The 23,130-nt window shown below is 57.3% G+C and overlaps 1 protein-coding gene across 3 annotated transcripts; it reads left to right on the forward strand.

Annotated features, from left to right (window-relative positions):
- The first annotated feature begins 988 nt into the window (after nt 1-988).
- On the forward strand, nt 989-21,205 carry UCKL1 (uridine-cytidine kinase 1 like 1). Of its 3 annotated transcripts, none has more exons than XM_051632856.1 (15): nt 989-1,135; nt 7,743-7,936; nt 8,557-8,663; nt 8,847-9,017; nt 9,247-9,318; nt 10,166-10,355; nt 10,784-10,845; nt 15,540-15,559; nt 17,763-17,861; nt 18,225-18,318; nt 18,634-18,696; nt 18,890-19,012; nt 19,685-19,792; nt 20,129-20,285; nt 20,841-21,205. In XM_051632856.1, the coding sequence occupies exons 1-15, from the start codon at nt 1,086-1,088 to the stop codon at nt 20,915-20,917; spliced, it is 1,587 nt and encodes a 528-aa protein (XP_051488816.1). In that variant the 5' UTR covers nt 989-1,085; the 3' UTR covers nt 20,918-21,205. The 3 variants fall into 3 exon arrangements, with proteins under 3 accessions (XP_051488816.1, XP_051488815.1, XP_051488814.1); XM_051632855.1 differs by lacking the exons at nt 989-1,135; nt 15,540-15,559 and adding exons at nt 4,716-4,989; nt 12,156-12,172; XM_051632854.1 differs by lacking the exon at nt 989-1,135 and adding an exon at nt 4,716-4,989.
- The last annotated feature ends 1,925 nt before the right edge of the window (nt 21,206-23,130 follow it).

Consider the following 23,130-nt stretch of genomic DNA (forward strand, 5'->3'; position numbering starts at 1 on the left):
TGGTGCTGCTCCCACCCCCAGTGCCAGGAGCATTCCCGGTGTCCACAGCCCTATGTCTCCTCTTCCATGGCAAAAAAAAAAAAAAAGCCAAAAACAAAAACAAAAGCTGAAATCTGCCCTTCCATTTGCAGCACCCAGTATCTCCCAGCCCCGGATGCCACCCCCAGTACAGGACCTCTCCTTCCCTGGGGAGCTCTTGGCCACCTCAGTGTGGGAATAAATCAATCCTCTTCCGCTTCCTAATGTCTTTCTTGGCGCCGGACCCAAATCAACCCAGATTGAGGCCAATCTCCCCAGGGCTGACCCTGAACTCTGCATTTTCCAGTGGTCTCGGCTCCCCGAGGCTGTGATGGGGAGCACAGGGAGAAGGGCTTGCCTCGACCCCCCCCCCCCCGCCTCCCCTCAAAACACGTGGCACCACAAACCTGAGCCCCGGGCCACCCAAATCCCCTCTGCACCCCAGCCAGGGGTGCGGGGGGTGCTGAGTGTTGCACCCCTCAGCTGCTCGGGCATGGGTGCTCCAGCACCCCCCTGTGCCCCACAGCACCAGTGCGAGCCCCACAGCACCCACCCATGCCTCCTGGCCACCCACCTGCACCCCACAGCTTCCACCCGCACCCCACAGCACTCACCCACAGCCACACCTCGCCTCGCCCCCCCCCAATATGCACCCCCACAGCACCCACCCGTGCCCCACAGCACCCACTTACACCCCATGGCACCCACCTGCACCCCACAGCCCCCACCCCTACCCAAAGCACCACACACCCCACACCGCTCATCTGCCCCCCCCCAGCACCCACCTGCCCCCTATAACCACCCCCCATCTCCCATCCGCCCCCCACAACACTCACCCAAGCCCAAACCCACCCCACCCGAAACTCCACAGCCCCCCCTATTCCCATACCCCCCAAAATCTTCTCCCCCAGCACCCGCCCGTCCCCCACATCCCCCTCCCCATTCCCATACCCCCCCCACCATCCCCCCCAGTCTCTCCATCCTCCCGGATCCCCGCACTACAAATCCCGGGAAGCTCCGCGCAGGCTCCGCCCTGCGCGCTCCTCCTTCCTCTCCCCGGTACCACCATGGCCGCGGCCCCGGTGGCCGAGGGGGCTCCGGCGGAACCTCACGACAGGTAAGACCTCGGTATAAACCCCTGAAATCCCCCGCTCGGGACGGCACCGGCAGCGCAGCGACCCGGCTTCCCGGCGGCTCCGGGTTGTTGCGCTGCCGGTACCGTCCCACGGTGCCACTTCCGCGAGTGGGGCCTCCCCATTCCCATCCCTCTTCCCCCCCAAAAAATAAAACAACAAACCCCCGATACATCCCATCCCCACGTTTGTTTTTTTTGTTTGTTTTTGTGGGTTTTTTTTTCCCCAAACGCCCCCTTCCTCGTTCTTTTCTCATTATTATTCATTCTCATTTTTACTTTGCATTTTCCGCCTCACGTGTTTGTTGTTGGGGTTTTTTTTTTCACCTTCCCCCGCCCGTTTTTTCCGCCTCTTTTGCTTCGGTTCGCTCGCGTTTCGTTTTTTTCCCGCAGCACCCCTGTTTGCAGCCCCCGGCTCCGGGGCAGCTCAGGAGCACAGGGAGGAGGTGCTGGGAGAGCGGGGGGCGGGAAAAAAACCCACCAAACTACACATTTGCTACCAAGAAAAACCCACGGAATGTTTGGGGTTTGGTGTGTTTACACCTCTCTCTCCCCCGCTTCCCCAACTCCGGTTTTCTTTATGTTTTCCACCCCCCATTTTCAACGCAGTCCTGAAGTACAGAGGAGCCTGGCTGCTCCCAAAACACCAAATCCCTGGGAACTGGCTCGGGAGCATCCCTGCTGGAGCTGTTGCATCCCTGAGGGAGGGTGCCGGCACCCCGGGGTCCCCACGGCGCTCCCGAGTCGGTGCCCACCCCTCGGGGTGTTTTGGCAGCTGAACAGGGAGCTGGGAGCTGCTTGGGCCCTTCCTGTGAGTCAGTGGTGGGCAGAGGGAGGATGAGGATGAGCAGGGGAGGAAGGAGCAACTCCGATGAGTAACCGGGATGTGTGACAGAGGCAGCGGCTGGGATGGCTGCTCCGGCTGCCGGCCGGGTTCCTGGCAGGGGGATGCTTGGGTTTGAAGAGGGAGAGGTTTGTCCTGTTGTCCTTAGGAGTTGGAGGCCACGGTGGAGCTGGGAAGAAGTGTGTGTGTGTGGTGATGCTGTGTCCTGCTTCACGGTGGCAGAGCGTGGAGTGAGGCCAGGGAGATGTGGATGTGGTGGTTGGTGGGTTTGCAGGGGGGGACACAGCACAGCGGGGCTGCTGGGCAGTGTGGGGCACTCCTGGAGCTGCTGGATCTGGGGTGGCAGGTGCATCCCTTCATCCCTTGGGCAGATTCCTTCATCCCTTGGGCAGATTCCTTCATCCCTTGAGCAGATTCCTTCATCTCATGGGTGGGTTCCTCCATCCCTTGAGCAGGTTCCTCCATCCCATGGGTAGGTTCCTCCATACCAATGCTTAGAGCTTCCAGAAGCTTTTCCTTGTGTGTTCTCTGCATAAAGCTGGCTTGCTCATAGGGTGGTGGGATCCGGCCCCGTCTCACCTTGGTCCCTGCACAGGGTATTCCTGGTGCAGGTCCCCAGGGTTTTGCACCAGGCTGTTGCAGTGCATCCACTTTCTGCTTAAGCTCAAGGTGCTGGAGGACACGAAAGGCCCAGCTCAGGGCTGGCTCTTGGGGGTCAGGCCCAACAAAGATGATCTGGTAACAGTATTTGGGTTGCAGTGACCAAAACAGGATAATCCATGTGCAATTCAGCTTCCGTCCTTAAATCCCAAGGATGTCCCACTGAGCAGCTTCCCATCCCTGGAAGGAAAAGGAGACCCCAGACTGCTGTTTCTCCCAGTTTCAGCCCAGCTTGAGGCTGCAATAGCAGAGAAGGGATTCACCCTTAAAATCATCTAGAAGGAAAAGAAGTCCAAAACCTGGGAAGCAGAGGGTGGTTTGTGGAGGAACGTGTGCCAGGAGGAAGGCTCGGTCGCTGCTGGGGTTTGGAGCCAGGTGGATCCTGTCCCACTGGGGAGCCCGGCTGGAATGTCGGGTGAGATGTGGGAGAGTCGCTTGGATGTTGTAAACAAAGGCAGGAAAAAGGCACCAGGGAGTGTGTGAGAGGGAACAACGTCTCCTGGGAGAGGGCGAGGGCTCCTCGCCGCCGAGCTCCTCGTCCCTTTTCTTTTTAGCTGCTTTAATGCGAAGGAAGCAGAAATGGCAGCGGAAGGGAGTTTTATTTTTGAACTTCTGAAAGAAGAGCTGTAACAGAGCAAAGGGGAGTCTGTGCTGGAGTCACAGGGTGAAAAAGGTTCCTCTGATCATCACTCACTTCTCTGGTGCTCGTGGGGCAGCAGCTGTGGTTCAGGCTGGGGACAGCTTACCTCTGAAACCTTCCTGTCCCCGTCCTTGGTCGGGGACCAGCCCCTTGTCTCTGGCTGTAGTTACCCAAGATGACTTTTGGGTTGATGTTCTCCTCTGTGGTTCTCATTGCGGGACAGGAGCGGGGGGAGGATGTGTGCAGCCATGCCCAGTGCCCCCCATGTTTGCTGAGGACACTGGGATGCAGAGTATGTTCCCTGCCTCTGGAATAGCCCCGATGCTTCAGGGAGGAGGATGATGATCCTCCTGGCTCTGTCTCCAGATGTCCAGTCCTGTTTGGTGCTGAGCATACCCCCTCAGAGGTGGGCTGGGGGCTCAGTCAGTGCCTTCAGGACCTTGTGATGAGCCGTGTCCCCAGCAGGCCCTGCGTGCCGCTGCCTGCCTGGCGTTTGGGGGTCACCTCCACCACCTCCCCCTTTCTCAGCAGCCAAGTGCTGGCTGGTGGGTGCTCCTCTGCCCTGGTCCCTGTGTCCCAGGGCTGGCTGAGACCCCCGGGGCTGCTCAGCACTGGGTGCCTGCCCTCCCTGGGAGAGGAGCCGGAGCATCTGGGGGGAGCAGCTGGCAGGGGGAAGGCTGAGAGAGCAGACTGCAGGGCCCCGGCGTTATTCTTAGCTACCCGTGGCCACGGGGTGTTGAGTTTCACCCACTTGTTTACTCCAGGGATGAGACGGCAAGGGGCAGCTTGTCCCTGGGGAGCTGAGCACCAGGGGGATCCCAGCCGGACCCCCCGCTGCAGGGAGCTAGGGGAGTGGGACAAATCCTGCACCAACAGCCCCAGAATGGCCAGCAGCACCCCAGCCCCAGCTGGCTCTAGTGGCTGCAAGCAGGGTGCTGGGTGGGCATCCCCTCCATCTCTGCCCGATGCCATCCCCTCCTGCCCCCTCCCTGCAGCCCCCTCCCCACCGGTGCCAGTACCAGCAGCTCACCGGCAGTTCACCAGCACTCACCAGCGGTTCACCAGCACTCACCAGCGGTTCACCAGCAGTTCACCAGCAGCTCACCAGCACTCACAGCCGTGCACTTACCGGGTGCTGCCCTCCCCACTGCCCCGTCCAGCCCCCATCCCCGGCAGCAGAGGCTGTGGGGGGGGGGTGCCCGGTGTTTATGGCCTGTGCAGGGGGGTGGCGAGGGGAGGTGTCACCTCACGTCGTCCCCCCGCTCCCCCTGCTTTTTCTTTAATCAAGCCAGTTCTATTAATATCAGGTAATGAACGTAATCTCTAGGTTAAGCTATCCTCTTAGGCGTGCTGACCGCTCCGCAGCTCCCAGCAAAAGACACTCCCCCCCCCGCCCCGGGCAGTGCTCTTCTCTCCTTCCTCCATCTTCCCTTTCCGACACCTCCCAGATCTGCTTGTGGGGGGGTCCAGGTCACCCTTGGGAGCCCGCAGTTCCCTGTGCTGGGGGGACGTTCCCGTGCATGGCTCCTCGCCCCGGGGTCTGCCCGGCGGGCGCAGCCGCCCTCTCGCCACGGTAGGGCTGGGAGGGGGACACAGGGACAGGGGTGACACCCTCTGGGCTCCGGAGATGAGCAGCCCCCCGGCCTTCTCCAGCGTCCGCATTTCGGGCTGCTGGGCCCTCGGGCCGGACGGCGGGTGAGTTCCTCCTTCCCTTCAGTTTTCAGTCTCTTGTTTTGGGGTTTTTTTCCCCTCTTTTTCACCTGTTCGCTTTCAGACCCTGCTGGCTGGTGCAAACCTTCGGTGGTCTCGGTCCCCCAGGCCTCGAGATCCTTGACTCCCAGCCAGCCTGGGGGCTGTGGAAGCACAGGGAGCAGCTGCGGGAAGGATCAGCTTCCCGTGGGGAGGGCGGGAGGCAGCCGGCCCGGCGCAGGGGCTCGGCGGGTGCGTGGGGAGGTGGGTTGTTTAGGGGACGACGGGGACGAGCTCTCCTGCTTGCTTGCAAATTTGGGTTTGGGGCTTTGCCAGTTTTCCTCGTGGGACCTGCTGCCTTTCCCCTTCCAGCCCAGCATGGATCTGGGATAGTCAGGAGTCTCGGAGGGCAGCGGGATGCAGAGAGCCTTAGCACGGAGAGCACAGGGATGGGAGAGGGGTGTCCCTGGCACCCCAGGAAATCCATGCAGTAAAGCAGGAGCAAAATGCTTCCTTCATTTGTGCCAACATGTCATGCATGCGGGAAGGATGGCTCCTCTTCTCCCCAGGGGTTGTCCTGTGTTGTCCTGTCCCTGCTTATGTCCCTATATCCTGCGGCGATTCCCTGTGCCAGCACCCTGGGTGTGGATGGGACACGGGAAAGCAGGATGTCAGCTGTGGCCACAGCCTGTAATTCTGGGCACAGCTGGAGCCATCAGGGTCCAAACCTCCTTGTCCCCACTGGGCTGTGTGGGTGCTGGAGCAGACCCTGCAGAGGTCACCTTCTCACTGGGGCTCTGCTCTGGCTCCAACCAGCCTGGAGTCACTTTGGGAATCGTGGCCTCAGTCAGTATTGTATGGATCTGTGGGCTGAGGATGGCACAGCAGGGCTTGGTGCTGTGTTCCACCAAAGAGCAGAGCATCCCGAAACACCCGCCTGTCTCATGGAGACCAGCAGGTATTCCCAAAGGAAAACTAGCTGAGCAGCCCTTGGTGGCAGCGCCAGCAGCACCACCCTGGAGTAACCGCAGTCCCAGGAGGGGGGCACAGATGAAAGGAACCATTTTATTTTCTGGTAAACAACTATGTCTTTGTCATCTCTTGCTTTTTATCAAGCCAAAATGACTTTGTTTATGCTCCGGCACCGTGGGCTGGTGCCAGCCCCGCTCTGGGATTAGAACACGTTGGCTAATTGCTGCTGCAGCATTGCTGGTGGGAGAGGAGACCAGAACACCCTGTCTGGGGCTGGGTCTTCTGCCTCTGGGCTGGAAGGAGCCATCTTTGCAGGGAAAGAAGCCCCAGAAGGTTTTCCTGGCAGGTCTTGCCTCCTGATGTTGCTTTTTAAAAGTGAACCTTGGAGTGTTCCCAGCTCCTGGGTGAGCCAGGGGCTGCTGCTGGCCGTGTGTGCCGGTGGGCTCGTGTGTGGGACGGGCTGTGGGTGGCTTGAGGGTGTCCTGGGGGGTTCATACTTGTAGGGTTGATGCTGGTGTGAGGTGTCCCAGCGTGGGGGCAGGACCTGCAGCCCACCTGTTGCTCAGAGGGCTTCAGCAAAGCCGGGGAAGTTGCTGTCTCCTTGCCCACTCTGCAGGGACGTGCTGGTGTGGGAGGTGGGGGTGGCACAGCTTGAGGGGGGTCCCGCTGTGCTCAGGGGGTTGCTGGGTGGCTTCACGTGCAGATGGCTGGTCTCAAATTCAGCTCTTTGTCTAAAATTGTTCTCAAGAGGGCTGGGGGAGGGAAGGGAATTAATCTTCATCCCGAAACAGCTTAAAATCAACCCAAAAATCTGTAAAGCCCTGCAGTTTAAGCTCTTTCAAGAGGAAGAAATAACAGAGGCAGCAAAGCCCTGCCGGCTCGGCCGGGCTGGGCCAAACGGTGCCAGGTTTGGCACATTTGGTGCCCAGGGCTCTCTGACCTTGCAGAGGTTTCGTTTCCAGCCCAGTGACGGCTGGGAAGAGCAGCAGGCATGAGCAGAGAGAGCCCTTTGCACCTTCTCCCAGAGAGGAGAGATCCCTCCCGAGGCGATGAAACAGCGAGCGGGAGGAGCAGGAGCTGGTATAAATAATCCTCCCAGCCCCGTGCTGGCCGGGCAGGGTGGCTGCAGCTTATCTGCTGGCCAGAGGCCACCGAGCTCCTCCAGCTGCTGCTCTCCTGCTGCCGAGCTGGAAAGGGCTCCTGGGGGTGGTTTGTTCCTCTCCCTTCCCCAGGGCTGCGGTGGGAGGGGAGATAAGAGAGAGGCATTTAGCAGCTCTGCCCAGCCCTGGCCTGCTCGCAGGCTTGTCCCTGGGGATTTCAGCCCTTGATAGCGGGAGATGTTGAGGTTTGGGTGGGAGTGGAGCAGAGTGGGGAGAGGAAAGAGGGGGCTGAGGGACGGTCAAGCTGTAGCCCTTGTGTTTGGCTTCCACCCCACCTCGGCACGTCAGGACAGGTTGTTGCCCTCTGTAATGACCCCCCTTGGTGCTTTTGAGAGCTCGCTGGAGTGTTTGTCACAGACCTTCCCCAGGCTGTTGGGCTGAGGGGAGTGAAGCTTCTCCTGCACCTTTTCCAGGTTAAATGTGGTCCTGTGTGAGAATTCCTTGATGTTGGCCATGGCCCGGGGCTGCAGAGGCTCTGGAGCTGGTAGAACAGTTTCTCTCCCCTTCTTCCATCGCATCCCTCACCCGTACAGGGTGGGATGCTCCTGGAGACCCCCCCTCCCACACACCAGGAATGCTGGCCCTTCCCCACCACCAGTAACCGAGCTCCTTCCTCTCCCACCCCAGCAACAGCAGTGCCGAGTCCCTGGACCGGCTGTACCCGGCGGTGGGGTCCACCAAGCCCCCCCGGAAACGGACCACCAGCCAGTGCAAGTCTGAGCCACCCCTGCTGCGGACCAGCAAGAGGACCATCTACACAGCCGGGCGGCCACCCTGGTACAACGAGCACGGGACACAGTCCAAGGAGGCCTTTGTGATCGGTGGGTGACAGCAGCGTGTGCCCGGGCTCTGTCCCACGCGTCAGCCGCTGCAGGACAGCACAGGGGGCATTGGTACTGCCTGCCGGGGGCTTCCCAGGAGATGCTGGGGGGGATTCTTGCCCCACAACCTTCTTGAGAACTTGGGGTTGGCTCCAGGAGCCAACTTGGAGTGGTTCAGCCAAGCCAGGAGCAGGGAGAGCCTCCAGGAGGGTTAGTCCAGCCTGGACTGGGTGAGCCGTAGGATTGGGCAGAAGCTGAGAGCTTGCAGATGGAGGTTGGATTATAGCAGACCACAACTTTTGCTTGTTGTTCCCTCAACTCTGGTTGCCTGGGTTGTCACGAGTTCCCAGGGATTTAGCCTAGGCTGGTTCTCATGACAGCTCTCCCCTTGTTGCACAACCATCTAACGAAGGGTTTCCCAGCTTTTCTGTGCACGTTGCTGGCAGTTCCAGTATGTGACATTTGACATTTTCAAGGATAATCAATCTCCTGTAGTGCCTGTTGGTCTCCCTCTTTGGAGGTTCCTCCAACTTGGTGCGACAGGGCGGGATCTCGGCTCCAGCTTGTGGTTGGAAAAGCAGATCATGGGGTTGGTGACTTCATCCCCTTTTCCCTTTCAGGCCTGGGAGGGGGCAGTGCCTCTGGGAAGACCACAGTGGCCACCATGATCATTGAGGCTCTTGATGTTCCATGGGTGGTTCTGCTCTCCATGGACTCTTTCTATAAGGTGAGGTTGCATGTTGTCCTGGCCAGGCTATTGGGCTGCCCTTGGCATAACTCCCTGATGGGGAAACACAGTGTGGATTAAGCGAGAGCCTTGGGGCAGGAGGAGAGGTTGCTGGGCACGGCAGTGGGGAGGGAAGGCTGGGGTGGGGACAGCCATGGGGACTAACCCCTTCTCTGTGGGCAGGTGTTGACCAAGCAGCAGCAGGAGCAGGCAGCCAGCAATGACTTCAACTTTGACCACCCCGATGCCTTCGACTTTGACCTCATCATTGCCACCCTGAAGAAGCTGAAGCAAGGCAAGAGCGTGAAGATCCCCATCTATGACTTCACCACCCACAGCCGGAAGAAGGAATGGGTACAGGACACTGAGGGGGATGGGAAAAGGTTGGGGGGGGGCCACAGGGCAGGAGTGAGGACCCCTCCAGCCTCATGCAGTTGCCCTTTGCTCCATGGCTGGCTCAGGGTGCAGACTCTGGGTGAGCAGCACTGCTCTCACAGTCACTGACAACCCAGGGAGACACTCCAGGATGGGGCATCTCTGAACACACGTTCTCTGTGTAACTACATCCACTTTGACTCCACAGAAAACCCTGTATGGTGCCAACGTGATTATCTTTGAAGGCATCATGGCATTCGCAGACAAGGAGCTCCTGAAGGTGAGGAAGGGTTTGGGATCAATTCTGGGGAAGCCTGACAGGCACTGCAGCCCCCTCTTCTGCAGCCTTGTATCATGCCACAAAGAGAGTCCCGGGTGCTCCTGGGTGCACCACTGAATGGGACCCTGTCTTTCAGCATCACCCCTGCAAACCAGCCCTCCACCCCATGGCCAGCTGCAGGGAGATGGTGGGAGCACGCTTTCCCCTGAGGTTCAGCAGCAAGGAGATGACCTTCCCTTCCAGGTTACACCAGCTGCTGCAGCACTTTGCTGTGCAGGAGCAACAGGCCTTGACTCTTGCAGGGCAGTTGCCCCCAGCAGAGGTGGAAGCTTTTGAGCAGAGACCTTGGTCTCAGGAGTCAAGTGGTCACCTGGTGCATAAATACAATGAGAAGTCTCCCACCTCCACACTGCTGCTTGTGCAACCAGAAGCAACCTCTGCTGTGCTGGTGTTCCTAGGGCAGACTCCTCCAGCACTTCAGGCTTTGCTGGGAGTTTTTGGGATAGTTGGAAAGTGCTATAGGAAGGGGTGAGCCACGCAGGAACTGAGCTGAACTCAGTCTAGAAAGTTTCCTTCCCTGCCGAGCGAGAGTTTGGGTTGCACTTTCCTGGAGCAACGATGACCTCCAGTGGTCAGCTGGATAAATCCCCCAGGAGCATCCTCAGTGTCCTGGTCTCGTGACTAATGAGCTGACCTGCTCGGGTGAAGCCTTTGGCCTGTGTCGCGGGCATTAACTTCTCACGTCTGCTCCTCGCTCTTAAATAACATCCAGGCGAGGGGCTGGGGCTGGTCAGCCGGGGGTACACGCCTAACCCGGGGGGGTTTGTTCCCTCCCCTCTCACCGCAGCTCCTTGACCTGAAGATATTTGTGGACACAGACTCGGACATCCGCTTGGTGCGCCGCCTGCGCCGGGACATCAGCGAGCGTGGCCGGGACATCGAGGGTGTCATCAAGCAGTACAACAAGTTTGTCAAACCTGCCTTTGACCAGTACATCCAGCCCACCATGCGACTGGCCGACATCGTCGTGCCCCGAGGTACCTCCCCAGGGCTGCCCCAAGAGACCCCATCCCTCTGCCCCCAGCTCTGCTGGCCAGCCCTCCAGCTGGCAAGGACAGGAGAGGGGTTGTCCCATGCCAAGATGAAGGTCCATCCAGCCACGTGTCTCCAAACACTGGCCAAAAGCAGGTTCCATGAAGTCTGCACGTTCCAGTCTCCTGCCCTACCAGCTCCTGCAGCTTAGCAGTTTAAAAGCCAAAGGTGACTTCTAGATATTCAAGAATAGATTATTAAATAAGGATTTAATAATAGCAGGAATGTCTCCTGCTGGATGGTGCTTTGCTAGGGAGAGGAGGCAGGGCTGTGGTGGGTTTTTGAGCAGAGTGGGAGCCTGGGGCAGAAACATGTTTTCAGCACTGTGGTCCTGACCAGGCTGTCTCTGTCCTGTGCTTCTGGTTCACTGCAGGGAGTGGGAACACAGTGGCCATTGACCTGATTGTCCAGCATGTCCACAGCCAGCTGGAAGAGGTAAGAGCTGCCCAGTGCCCTGGGTGGGACTGGTGGGGACAGCCGTGCCTCTGCTGTGGTGGCACTGCAGGGAGCAGTGGGTGCCGAGGTGGGAATGGCCTGGCTTCCCTCTCTGCTGCAGGTGTGAGCTGCAGCTCTGTCCCTGGGAGCCCCTCTCAACCCTGCTCCCTCCAGTTCAGCAGAGGAGGCTGCCTGGTCAGCACAAAGTTCCTCTGCAAGGTCCAGCAGGAGCTTCCTCTCCTGGGAGAGCAAATCATCTGGGGCCAAGCCAGTGATCGGAGTGATGCACCCTCCCTGCCTGCATCCCCCCTGGGGCCAACATCACCCCAAACCCTGCAGTATTTCAGCTCTCTGGCTCTGGCTCCTCCTCTTCACCCCCTTGCAGACACAGTCTTTCCAGTCCAGAGCCCCCTTTTCCAATTCCACGTTGGGTGCAGCCCTTGGGTTTCCAAACCCTAAGTCTTGCCATGTTTTTTTAGGCCCATCCTGAGCCCCAATTGAGGCACATGCTCAATCACTTCCCCATCACTGGCTTTAATAAGTCTTCTTCTGTGTGTTCTGGGCCGGTCCTGACTAGTGGTGTGGGCCTGGGACCCTCCCTGCTGGAATGATGCTGTTGTGTGTTGCTACAGCCTCCTTCCATGCCACAGCTGTAGCTTTGATGTTGTGGAGGTGCTCAGAGCCGTGTCCTGGGAGGTGGAAGGAGCACGATCTGGAGATGGATGCACTGGAGAGTAAAGGGCTCAATTCCTGCAGGATTTTCTGAGCCCAGGAGCCGCTCGGCCCCTGGCTGTGAGCTGGCACGTGGCAGGATCCTGCCCCCGTGCCTGCTCTGCAGTGGATACAAAGATCCCTGGGCAGGTTTCCCTCCCGGAGCATCCTGCTCCCCACGTGGCAGCAGCTGGGGCTTTCCGACCGCCCGGATTTGCAGCACTAAGCTCTGGCAGGTCGGGAAGCTGGTTTCTAAAGCCAAGGTCACAGGAGCAAGGATCAGAGCGCTGGCATCGTCGGCGCCGGGCTGAGCTGGGCAGGCGGGAGCAGGGAAAGGGCTGTTGGTCCCATCCCCTGGGATCTGCCCAGGAAAGCTCACGGCTGGATGCTGCAACGAGCAGACATGCTGCTGCCAACCAGGCCAGGGGTTGGCTTTTTGTGGGGGGGCTTTCATTTACCTGGGGAGGGGAAGAAGGGGAAAAGGCTACATGTGAATGCAGGAAAATATTCCTATTTTTCCTTTTCTTTTGTCTTGAAACGACCCTGGTGTTGACAATGCTTAATACCGGTTGCGTTGTGTCTTTGTGTTGCTGCCGCAGCGTGAACTCAGTGTCAGGTAAGAGCCCCTCACCCTGTCCTGTCTGTGCAGCCCGAGGCATTTCCCATGCCAGGCACTGCTTGGCCTCACCCTGACCTGCAGCCAAGACCGACAGCTCACTGGAAGCTGAGGAAAGGCCACCTTGTCCTTGGCTTTGGGAGCAGCAGGGACAGGGCTGCTCCCCAGGGATGTGTTCTCCCAGCTGAGGGCAAACCCCTGGAGCTGGGGCAGGGCCAGGTTTGAGCTGGGAGCCCCTGATCTCTGCAAGAGAGGCTTTGCATCCTGGGATTCTCTTTTGTTTCCTTTCATCCCCTAAGACGAACGGTTGTTCCGAACCACTTGCCATCCCTGGTGATAAAACATCATTAAATATCAATTAATCGATTAACCCAAGCAGCTCTCAGGGGTGGGAGCCCTGGGTCCCTCGCTGGGCACTGGGGCTCTCAGCTGCCAGCCCTGGAAGGAGCAGAGCAGCTTTGCCGTGGCAAGAGGTACCTGCTTTCCTGAAGTCCACACAGCAGCTGCTTGGGGACTAAGAAAATATTTATGCCCCAATCTTGTAGGATTTCTCATTTCTCAGTATCTGCAGGTGGATGACAAAGTATATGCTGATGTACTTAACCTCTTCAGCATGTGGTTCCAGATGTGACATTAGCCCTCTTGCCTCCATTAAGCAGCCAGCTAAGTTTCCAGGTATTTTTGTAGGAAGCAGAGGGGATGCATTACTGCAGGTGGATTTCCATCTAGATCTCCATCATTGCATGGAGACACTTGGCTCAAGTAACCCTAAAATTTACATTTGGCATACAACAAGCTTTTAAAATGCCTAAGAGGTACAGGGCAAAAAAAAAACCTGTGCTTTGCTGATTTCTGCCTTTAGCCCTTCATTTCCTGGCACAGGCAACTGGATATTTTATTTTATTTCTGGTTGCTCGTTTAACACCATGGGGCCTGACATTTCCACACAGACAGTGTAAGCTTCCCCCTGTGTCTGGAGGGGCAGAGGGGAAGGTGCTCCTTAGCATGGAGAGAAGTCTGTTGGTTTAAAAAAATTGCAGGAATAACAGAGAGTAAATGGGTGTGGGTGTGTGTGCATAAAAGTGTATATAAATCCTGATGTGTATACACATACACACACACACATAAAATTTCCTTTCTCTGCAGGGATTCTCATCTTTAACCAAAGTGACCCTCAGTACAGGTGACCTTTTTGTGCACCTTAAAAAAATCAGGTACCTAATAATATGTCAAGAAAGTATTAGTAATTTTATGACAGCAAGTTTGGGAAGGTAACTCTGACGTCCAGAAGTAACTCCATGAAATCCACAGCTGCGGACGTTTTTATGTTCTGTTAAGGCTCGTGGTTTCCATTTATGCCTTTGCCAGCAAGTCTGGAGAAAATTTCCTGCAAAAAAACCCCAAATACCTCTTTACAGTCCTGGAGTCCCCGTGCTTTTACTGGTGCTGTGGTTTCCCAGCAGCTCCTCTGTGGCTCTGTGCTTGCAAGAGGAGCCAGGTGGATGGAGAGAAGCGTGGCAGGAGAGATGTGCTGGGCAAATAGGGCACTTTTATCTAAAACAATTCCCTGTATTCTTGTCTTGAATGGCTTCATCTAAATGTCATGGTTGCTGTTCTGATGTCACTGCCTTTTGGCAGCTGTGGGGACGCAGTGAGGTCTTTGTAGCTGGCAGAATAAAACCTGGATGCTGGTCCCAGCCTGAGGTGCTGCTCTGGTCCTTGTGCTCCAGGCGGGCCTGGGGCTCTTCTCCTGACCCGGAGGGTGGCTGGGATGGGCAGGGGGTGCCTCTCCCAGGATCTCAGCTGGTCAAACGGGTGAATTCTGAGGGGTTGAAAGGAAGTGTTGCTGTTCCCTGGACCTGCAAGCCTTGTTTTCCTCCCACAAGTGCTGGCTGCTGAAGAGCATCGTTGCCTTCCACTGTATTCCCTCAGAGCGCAGGTCAGACCTTGGCATCCTCGCAGTTGGGGTGTTTCTTGTCCAGCTTCCCACATGTCTTAATGTGCACGTGCTGGAGATGTAATCATGTACAGACACTCCCTTTCCATCTGTGCCCAGGTGAGTATTTCTCCTGGAGCCCAGCAGCAGGAGCCAGGTGTCTGTGCCCATGCCCACCAAGGTGCAGTGATCTCAGCCTCTTCTCCATCCCTTCTGCCCCACTGCCCCAGCAACCAGTCCTGCCAGTGCTCCTGGTAGCCCAGTTCCCCTCGCCCATCAATATTCCTCACCCCCAAGGTCTCAATCAGCTTGACATGCCCTTTGCCAGTTGTGTCTTTAAATACCAACCTGTGGTGCAGTTTAATAGCCCTTGTTTGAAATGTCAGCCTGGGAAGGCAGCCGCTGTGCGTGTTCGAAATGCCTGGACTGCATTAAGCTCCTTTGTAGCTGGATGTCTCTTGTCTGCTTCCTGCTTGATAGCATGCTCAACAAAGAGCTGAGGATGTTCCCTGAAGCCTTCCTGAGAGATGGTCACCCCTTTCTCTCTCTCTTTCTCTCCCTCTCTCTCTTCCTTTCTTTTTATTTATTTTTATTCTTTAAAGCTTTTGTTCTGGGGGGAAGAAATAAGTTTCCAAAGGGAGGCATTTTCTTGACGTGCTCGTGCTCATCTGAATTTTCCGTGGCTGTCCTGCCCAGCTGAGGAGGGATGAGAAGCACTGGCCTGGCAGGCAGGCTGCCTGCAGGTCATGAAGGCAGAGACCTGCTCCCTCCATCCCACCAGGCAGGGCTGGGCGAGGGGCTGCAGTGGAGGCAGGAGAGGCTGGGCAGTTCCCTCTGCAGCACCTCTCCAAGGGATGGGATCCCAGGGCAGGTCCAGGTCAGCTCACGGGAAGGAAGGTCTTCCCAGTGAGTGATGTTCAGTTCAGAGCTGGGTTTCTCCCCATGTTCCCAGTGCTCTCGGCTTTCCAGGCTCTCCGAGGCTTGAGCAGATCATCTCTCCAGCAGGGCAGGTTGGAGGAAGGTTTTGCAAGCTCAGCCTTGAGCGTCTGTGCTTGTGCTGGGATTGCAGCAGAGCCCTGGGTGAGGGCTGGGCATTTCCCTCCGGGCTCTGAGCTGCAGCTGGTGTTCAGTGTGGTACCACCTGGGACAGAGATGGAACAGTGTCCCTCCCATGACTGGGGTGGTGAGAGTGGACGGAGCTTTTCCCTGTGGAGCTGGTGATGCGAAGAGCAGCAGGGACGTGACTGGTGTCTGCACAGTGGTGGCCTGAGCAGGTCCAAGAGCCATAAGACTAATTAGGGCTTTCCCCCCCATCTTTGACTAACGACGGTGCTTTTTCCTTTGTTTCATGTCGTGTTTGTCCCTCTCCCCTTAAACTCTGGTGTTTCCTGTCTTGTCCTCCCTTGAACATCCCTCCCACCTGGTGACCAGAGGAAGCTGCGCTGGGATATGTGAGGAGACAAAGGCTAACAGCAGCGTGTGGTTGTGACACTAACGCTGGGACACGGGGCTGTGCCGGGGGAACCGCTACTAACCCGGGCTGGCAGCTCTCGGGGTCCTGCTTTGCCAGGGCTGTGCAGAGCAAACTGGGGCAGGGTGACTCGAGAGACCATCTCTGTCCTGACCCCAAAAATGGCACCTACTGTTGTCTCTTCAGAAAGCACCCACTGAGCAGCTTCCCTGGGCTGTCAGGGACAGGGACCCGAGCAGGGTTGCATCCAGATGTCCCCGCACTGAGCACCAGCCCCTGCGTGGGTGTTGCTGGAAGGTGTGGAAAGCTGGGTGACAAAAGGCTGACAGCATCTCCCTGGGGGCTGTTGACAGCTCAGGGTGCAGGGGAGGTGTTCCCAGGCACATGGGGCTGCTCTCAAGGGCAGGAGAACTCGCTGGCATTTGCAGGAAGAAGCAGGAGCTGGGTGGGATCAGAGAGGGGGGCAGGAGAGGGGCTGCCTGTCCCACTGGTGTGGCAGGATGCTGTGACATGGAGCTGGCAGTGATGGAGGGGAGAGGTGGCCGTGGCAAGGTCAGGTGTGTGCCACCATGGTGGGTGGGAGACAGCCCTGTAAGCTATAACCCTGATGGTTCCTCTGGTTTGGGGGACAATTGGTGTGTGGCTCTGTTGATCTCTGCCCCCCTAGAAGCGGACAAGCAGGCAGTGCCCTCCAGGCAGGGCTCAGGTCCTCTCCCACCATGTGGGTCTGCATCCAGGGGCCAGGAGGAGGTTAGGCAGGGCTGGATGGCAACTGTGCCCCCAAGGTTCTGTCCCCAGGCCAGGTCTGGCAGGAGGAAGGTAGGGGCAGAGCTGCTGGTGCTGCCAGCAGCACAGCCCTGGTGTGGGAGCATCTCTGAAGGCAGCTCACCCGGGTTGTGGTGGTGACTAACAAAGTGAGCTCGCTTCACTGACTGCAGGTCCGGGGCCTTGAGGGCTGCTTGTCCCAAAGAGGAGGTGTCCCAAAGCCTGTGGTGGGAGCACACCCCATCTGCACAGCCCCCAGCTGGTGTGGCTCTCGGGAGCACTCCCTGCAGAGGGGCTCTTTGCTGCTGCACAGGACTGGAGCCTGCAAAAGCAAGAAGGAGCCCTTAAGTACCCACAGGCCTTGGGAATGTCTCGTTTGGTGCTGGTTGGCCAAGAGCAGGAGATGGCTATGTGGATGGAGGCCTCAAGTCATTTAGCCCTGCCTTCCTCCATTCCTACCCAGTCATCTTCCTTGTCTCTTTCTCCGCTTGTTTGCCTCTGTGTGTGTGTGTGCAATTAATCCAGGTTTCTGCTTGATTTGAAGTCTTAATCACTCAGTGCTTTGTTTGTTTGCTCTCTTCTCCTCCTCCCCAACATCTCTCTGGCCGAGATGCAGCCGCTGGCACGTGTGTGAGCTGACGTGTGGCTTTTGGACCCCAGCCCTCCTCCCAGACAAAGTCGCTTGTCCATCCTGCCCAGCCTTGTGGAAGCCAGGCAGATGTGACCTTCATCTCATTACTGCCACTCTCAAAGAGAGGGGTGACTAATGGGGCTCCATTGTGCGCTTCCCCATGAATGGTGTTCCCTTGATCCCAGAATAGCTCCCAACCCTATTAGTTATGTGGAGATGACTCACACAAAGCTGTAAAGTCTTGAAGCTGTTCCCAATTCGGTGTTGATCTGACTGTCCCTGAATGAGCCAAAGCTCTCTCTGATACAGTCTTGTTGCCACAACCTGGCTCTTCATTGAGCCGTGTGCCAGTGCCACAGGCCTGGCTGCCAGTCCCATTCCTGGTGACATCTGGCACTTGTTAGGACAGAGGCAACCACAACAGTTCCTCCTCAACCCATGAGTTCAGGATCTACCACCAGATAAGACCCCCTAGTAGGTGAAGGTTTTCTTTCCAACTTTCTTCCCTATCAGTAGAAACCAAGATGGGCCAACAGTTGGTCAGCTGCCCAGCAGGTCCTTGGGCTGCAAGACCCTGTGGGCTCCACTGTCCCATTCATGGGAGCAGATCCCTTTGCTATCGTGGTGGCCTGGACAGGGCTGGCTGCTCGTTTGGCTTGGCTGGATGGCCTTGGTGTGTGTTTGCAGTGTGAGATGACATCTGGGAGGATGGCTCTGGCCATGTGCTGTGCACCAGCCTTCAGGCAGCCTTGCTTGGAGACCTATTGACCATGTGTTTGGTTTTCAGGGCTGCCCTGGCCTCTGCCCACCAGTGCCACCCCCTTCCTCAGACCCTCAGTGTGCTGAAGAGCACCCCTCAGGTGAGGGGCATGCACACCATCATCAGGTAAAGCCCCTGGCACCACGGCCTCCTGGGGTGGGATGGGGCTTGGCTGCCACTTGGGGTGGGCTCAGTTTGCTTTGGACTCCTAAATCCCACTCCACTTGTGCCCTGTCCTCACGTCTTGGGGACATGGGACAGGGCAGACAGTGGTGGACCCTGCATACAGGAGCTGTGCTGTGAGTGCTCCATGGTCTTGCCAACCATTTTTCTGCCTTTTACCTTAAAACTGCCACAATTCCAGGCTCCCCATGGACCCCATGCAAACAAGATGTTGGCACCCTCTTCCACGCAAGCTTCTGACCTTGGTCAGCATCTCCAGGAGCATGTTTTCGTCCACAGCTTACATTGCCTTTCCCTCCTCTCTAGAAACAAGGAGACCAGCAGGGATGAGTTCATCTTCTACTCCAAGAGGCTGATGCGGTTGCTGATCGAGCACGCGCTCTCCTTGCTCCCATTCCAGGTGGGTTCAGGGGTGTAGCTGGAAGGGTGGGCAGCAGGCACTGGCTTTCCTCTCTGATCCCCAACCCATAGCTGCTGGGAAGCCAGGACAATCCTGGCACTCCTTCTTCAACCTGTATCAGCCCTGTCCTCCTTGATTAAAAAGGATCAGGGCTCCCCTAGGCCATGGAGCAATGGGATGGCCCTGGGTGACAACCCTTTGTCCAGCCTTGTTTTTTCCAAGGGTCCAGACCAGCTGGCTGGCTCCCCAGTACCAGGAGCTGCTCCAAGAGCCACCTCAGAGCCCCTGGTAACGCTTCTCACATGGTTTTTGCAGAGTTGCACAGTCCAGACCCCTCAGGGACAGGACTACGAAGGGAGAACGTACAGCGGGAAGCAAGTAAGTGGAAGCAAAAGGTGCCATTGAGCTCTGCCCCGGGGGGGCTACACTGAAGTGGAAGGAGATTCCTGGCTTCTTGGGGCTTTCAGCAGGCCTGGCTTTGGAGGCCTGAGGCCATCCTGGGGGGCTGTGTGCCCCCTGCCTTCCCGGGGGTGACCCCCTGCCCTGACTCAGCCCTTGCTGTGTGCTGCAGATCACCGGGGTGTCCATCCTGCGCGCGGGAGAGACCATGGAGCCGGCGCTGCGGGCGGTCTGCAAGGACGTGCGCATCGGGACCATCCTCATCCAGACCAACTGCAACACGGGGGAGCCCGAGGTAGAGTTGCCCAGGGCACCTCTCCAGGCCTTGGCCTGCACACGGGAGGGGACTTGGGGCATTTTTTGAGAGCTCTTCAGCCCACCAGGATTTGATCTTGGCAGGGGTTGAGTGCTCAGAAGCGAGTGCTTTGAAAGCTTCTGAGGTGGGTTTTGCCAGCGCGCGTGTGCACGGGGGGGCTGGTGTGCTGCCCAGGTGTGACCCTGGTGCTCAGCTCCACGGTGACAACTGGGGTCACAGAGACACCTGAAGGATCCTTCACCCCTCTATGAGAGTGGTCTGAAGTTGCAGCAGGGGAGATTCAGATTGGATACTAGGCAGAGTTTACTGAAAGAGTGATCAGGCACTGGAACAGCCTGCACAGGGAGGCGGTGGAGTCACCATCCTTGGATGTGTTCAAGAAACGTGGAGATGAGGAATTTCAGGGCATGCTCTAGTGGGTGAGATTGTAGGTTGCATGTTGTGGGTATTTTGGGGGGTGTTGTTTGTTTGGGAGGTTTTTTGTTGTTTGTTTGTTTGTTTTTCTTGTTTTTTTATGGTTGGACTCGGTGATCTCCGAGGTCCTTTCCAACCTCCTCTGCGAGAAGGGCTGGGTGGGGGTTGCTCCATTCAGCATGTCAGGAGAGACCCTTGCTGGCAGCCTCCAAACTGACCTCTCTTCCCCCTGCCCAGCTCCACTACCTGCGGCTGCCCAAGGACATCAGTGAGGACCACGTCATCCTGATGGACTGCACGGTCTCCACGGGCGCCGCGGCCATGATGGCAGTGCGGGTGCTGCTGGTACGTGGGGCTGGGGGCAGGTGGTTCCCTGCCACAGAACGTGCAGAACATCAGCTGCAGCCAAGGGACCTTGTGCTGGAACTGCAAAGACGGGTGTCATGGGAGCCAGCATGGGATGGGGTGACCGTAACCAGGTGTTGACAAATTCACCCCTTCCTTGGGTAGTTACAGCCTGGATTTAGTTGGGTTCTTGGTCTTGTGGCCCAGCTGCCCACAAAGGAGAAACAGTGGCTCCAAGAAGGCTCTTGAGTGCTTGGAGTGCTGCTCCCTGAAGGAACGGGGCATAACATGCCTTGGATACCCTTACCCTGAGCTATCTCTGTGCCTTTGCTACAGGATCATGATGTCCCAGAAGACAAGATCTTCCTCCTCTCCCTGCTTATGGCAGAGATGGGTGTCCACTCAGTTGCCTATGCTTTTCCCCGGGTGAAGATCATCACCACAGCTGTGGACAAGAAGGTGAATGACCTGTTCCGGATAATCCCCGGCATCGGTGAGTATCTGGGTAGGAATGAAACTAGGGGGATTGTCAGTGCTTCTGGCCCACGCTCCAGAGGAGATGAAGCCCTGGTCGTTAGCAGCAGCTTAGGTCTGGCCTTATTTCACCCAGGGACCCACTGCCTCTCCTGGGTCCTGCTGCCACGTGGGTGTTGGGATCAACATGCAGACTCTAAGAGCTGCCAGGCAGCCCTGACCTTGTTGGCAGAAAGAGCCATTCCATGTCCCGTGAGCCTCCTCAGGTGGAGGGGCTGGGCTGGGATGGCTGGAGCAGATCTGTGCCCACCTCCTTCCCAAAGCTGCCACCTTCAACAAGCATCCAAAATGAGCTCACTGTGTTCTTCTGTCCTCACCTCTGCTGTGCCAGGAAACACCCCTGCCAGGGGGTGCTAAAACAGCCTCCAGGCTGCTCCAGTTTTGCTGCCACACAAGCTTTGGTGCTGGCCAAGCTGTCGGATAAACCTGCTTTTTTTTCCTCACCTGCTGGGAGGAGGGCAGGCTGGAGGATGGGCCCCAGGGCTGCACCACCATGACATCTCTCTCCTCACAGGGAACTTTGGTGATCGGTACTTCGGGACGGACGCTCCTCCTGACTGGAGTGATGATGAAGATGCTCTGAGCACTTAGCTGGATGTGGAGATGCCAGTGGCATCAGGCAGCTTCAGCACTGCACCTTAACCCCTCTGTCCCTTGCAGATTTCTTCTCTTCACCAAGCATATTTTTTTCAAATCTTACATTGGAGATCTAGGGCATATTTTTTCAAAGAAACACAAATCCTAGTTTGACTTTATGGGCAGTCATGTGTCCCAGTAAAGAGTGGAGTTAATTTATTTTAATTTAAATATTTGCCTATATAACTTATTGGAGATATTTTATAAAGAAAAATAATAAATTTTTTCTCTGGTTTTCTTGAATGGAGCCATTCTCTGTCCCAGGAGGAGTCACAACCCTTCAGGACCGCTGGGGAGATGCTGTGAGTGGCAGGGGGAGGTCAAGACCTCCAGGAGAAGGGTTGGTACCTGAGGAGAGGCCGTTTCTTCATCTCAGCACAGAAACTGAAGTTCAGCTGGGATCATGTCACCCTTTAGCTTAAGCAGCTCCCAGGGCCTGTTTCAGTTCAGCAGCCAAAGTGAAACGCCCAAACACCAGCCTGCTCTTGCTAATCTGAGCTGCTCCAGCCCTGGTGAGGAGCAGGGCTTGTAACGGTCTCCAGGAAGCTGTTAGCAGGCTGGGGTAACCTCAGCAGGAGAGCTGACCAGCCCCACCAGCTGGGTTTAGTCAGAGGAGGCTCTCACCTCTAGGGCTTAACACCAAGTATTTTCCTGTCCTGCGTGGTTCAACATGCTGGAGATAGATGGGCCAAGAGGAGCAAACCTGCCCCTTGGCCGCGTGTCCCTGGCTGGGAACCATCTCCAGAGGGGTCAGGAGCTGCCAGCAGCGAGGAGAGGGGGGCTGGAGGGGGAATGTTCTGCCAGGCCCCTTGCTGAAATGGAGAGATGCCTGGTGCTAGTGTGGGCTCAAGTGTGATGAGCCCAAAATAACTGCCCCTCCTGCTCTGCAGCACGTTGTATAAATTCTCAACTACATCTAAAAGCCCAGGCACACCCGAGCTCCTGCAGGCGCGCGCAGAAAGCCTGAGCCCTCGGCTTGAAAGCCACGCTCAGAGCCAGCACTGACACTTGATTAGTGTCTGCTAAAAATAGCTCCTTGCGTAGGTGGAAGGAGAGCTCATGAGCACAGACACAAGAGGACAGGCAGACACGGGGGGTTTTGGCTGGGGCAGCAGGTGGGCAGGGGTGGGACATGGGGCAGCAGCACCACCCGGCCCCTGGAGTCCTTCCTCGGGGCTGCAGCCACCAGCACAGGAGCTCAGTGCTGGAGGAGCCCAGCATCTTCTTTCTAGACCATGCTCAACCCATGAACGGATGCCAACATCCTCCTGCGTGCATAAAGCTCCAGCAGACCTTTGAGCCCCCCAGGTCCACATGGCACCTTCGCCACCCCCTCCTTCTCAATGCCCTGTCTGAGGTGGCAATGGTGACTTTAGCAGCAAATGCTGTGGCTGGTGGCTTCAAGCCCAAGTGGTTCTCCTCCCTGCTGCCATCACCTTCCTGCCGGGGCCATGGTGCCATCTTGGATCCCCTCCGCCTCCATCTTGGGCCCCCTCCATCTTCATCTCAGACCCCTCAGCCTCCCTTGGCCATGGTCCCGAGAGCCTTGCCAGGCCCCTCTCCCCCACCCCACCATTACCTGTGCTACAAGGTGGAATTTATTTGGGTGGCTCCAGACCGACGGCAGCAAACACACCACGCTGGAAACGCGTGGGAGGCGGGCAGCTCCTCTCCCTGCCCGTGAGGTGGGTGTGCTCCCCAGTACCGGTGCTGCTGGCTGCTCACAGGCCTGGGCAGTGGGAGCAAGAACAAATAAAAGAAAAAAATGTAAATCACTTTTTTTTTTTTTGCCAAGATACTGATCTGGGGCTTTCTCAGGCAGCCCCAGCCCTGCGGCTGCGTCACGGCGGGGCGACTGGTGCTGCCCACGCTGCTGCTGCTGCTCCGGGCTGGACCTCTCTCCTCACCAGCCTGAAAAAGCCCTGGGGGGGGTCACACCATTTTAATTTATTTTTTTTTTAAGTGGAAAAAAAGCACAGGTGTGGTAGGTTGTTGAGCCATGACGTGGTGCTTGGCTGGTCCTGACCCAGAGCAGGAGAGGTGGCAGCTGCCCTCACTGCTCCAGCTTCTGGTGACCAGCCCAGCCAGGGACACCATGCAGGACAGCCACCCTCCCCCAGCCTCCTCCCCAGACATGGGGGCACTGGAGAAACTGCAGGGGTGGAAGG

The sequence above is a fragment of the Apus apus genome, chromosome 15 (assembly GCF_020740795.1).
Source record: "Apus apus isolate bApuApu2 chromosome 15, bApuApu2.pri.cur, whole genome shotgun sequence".
Taxonomy (NCBI): Eukaryota; Metazoa; Chordata; class Aves; order Apodiformes; family Apodidae; genus Apus; species Apus apus.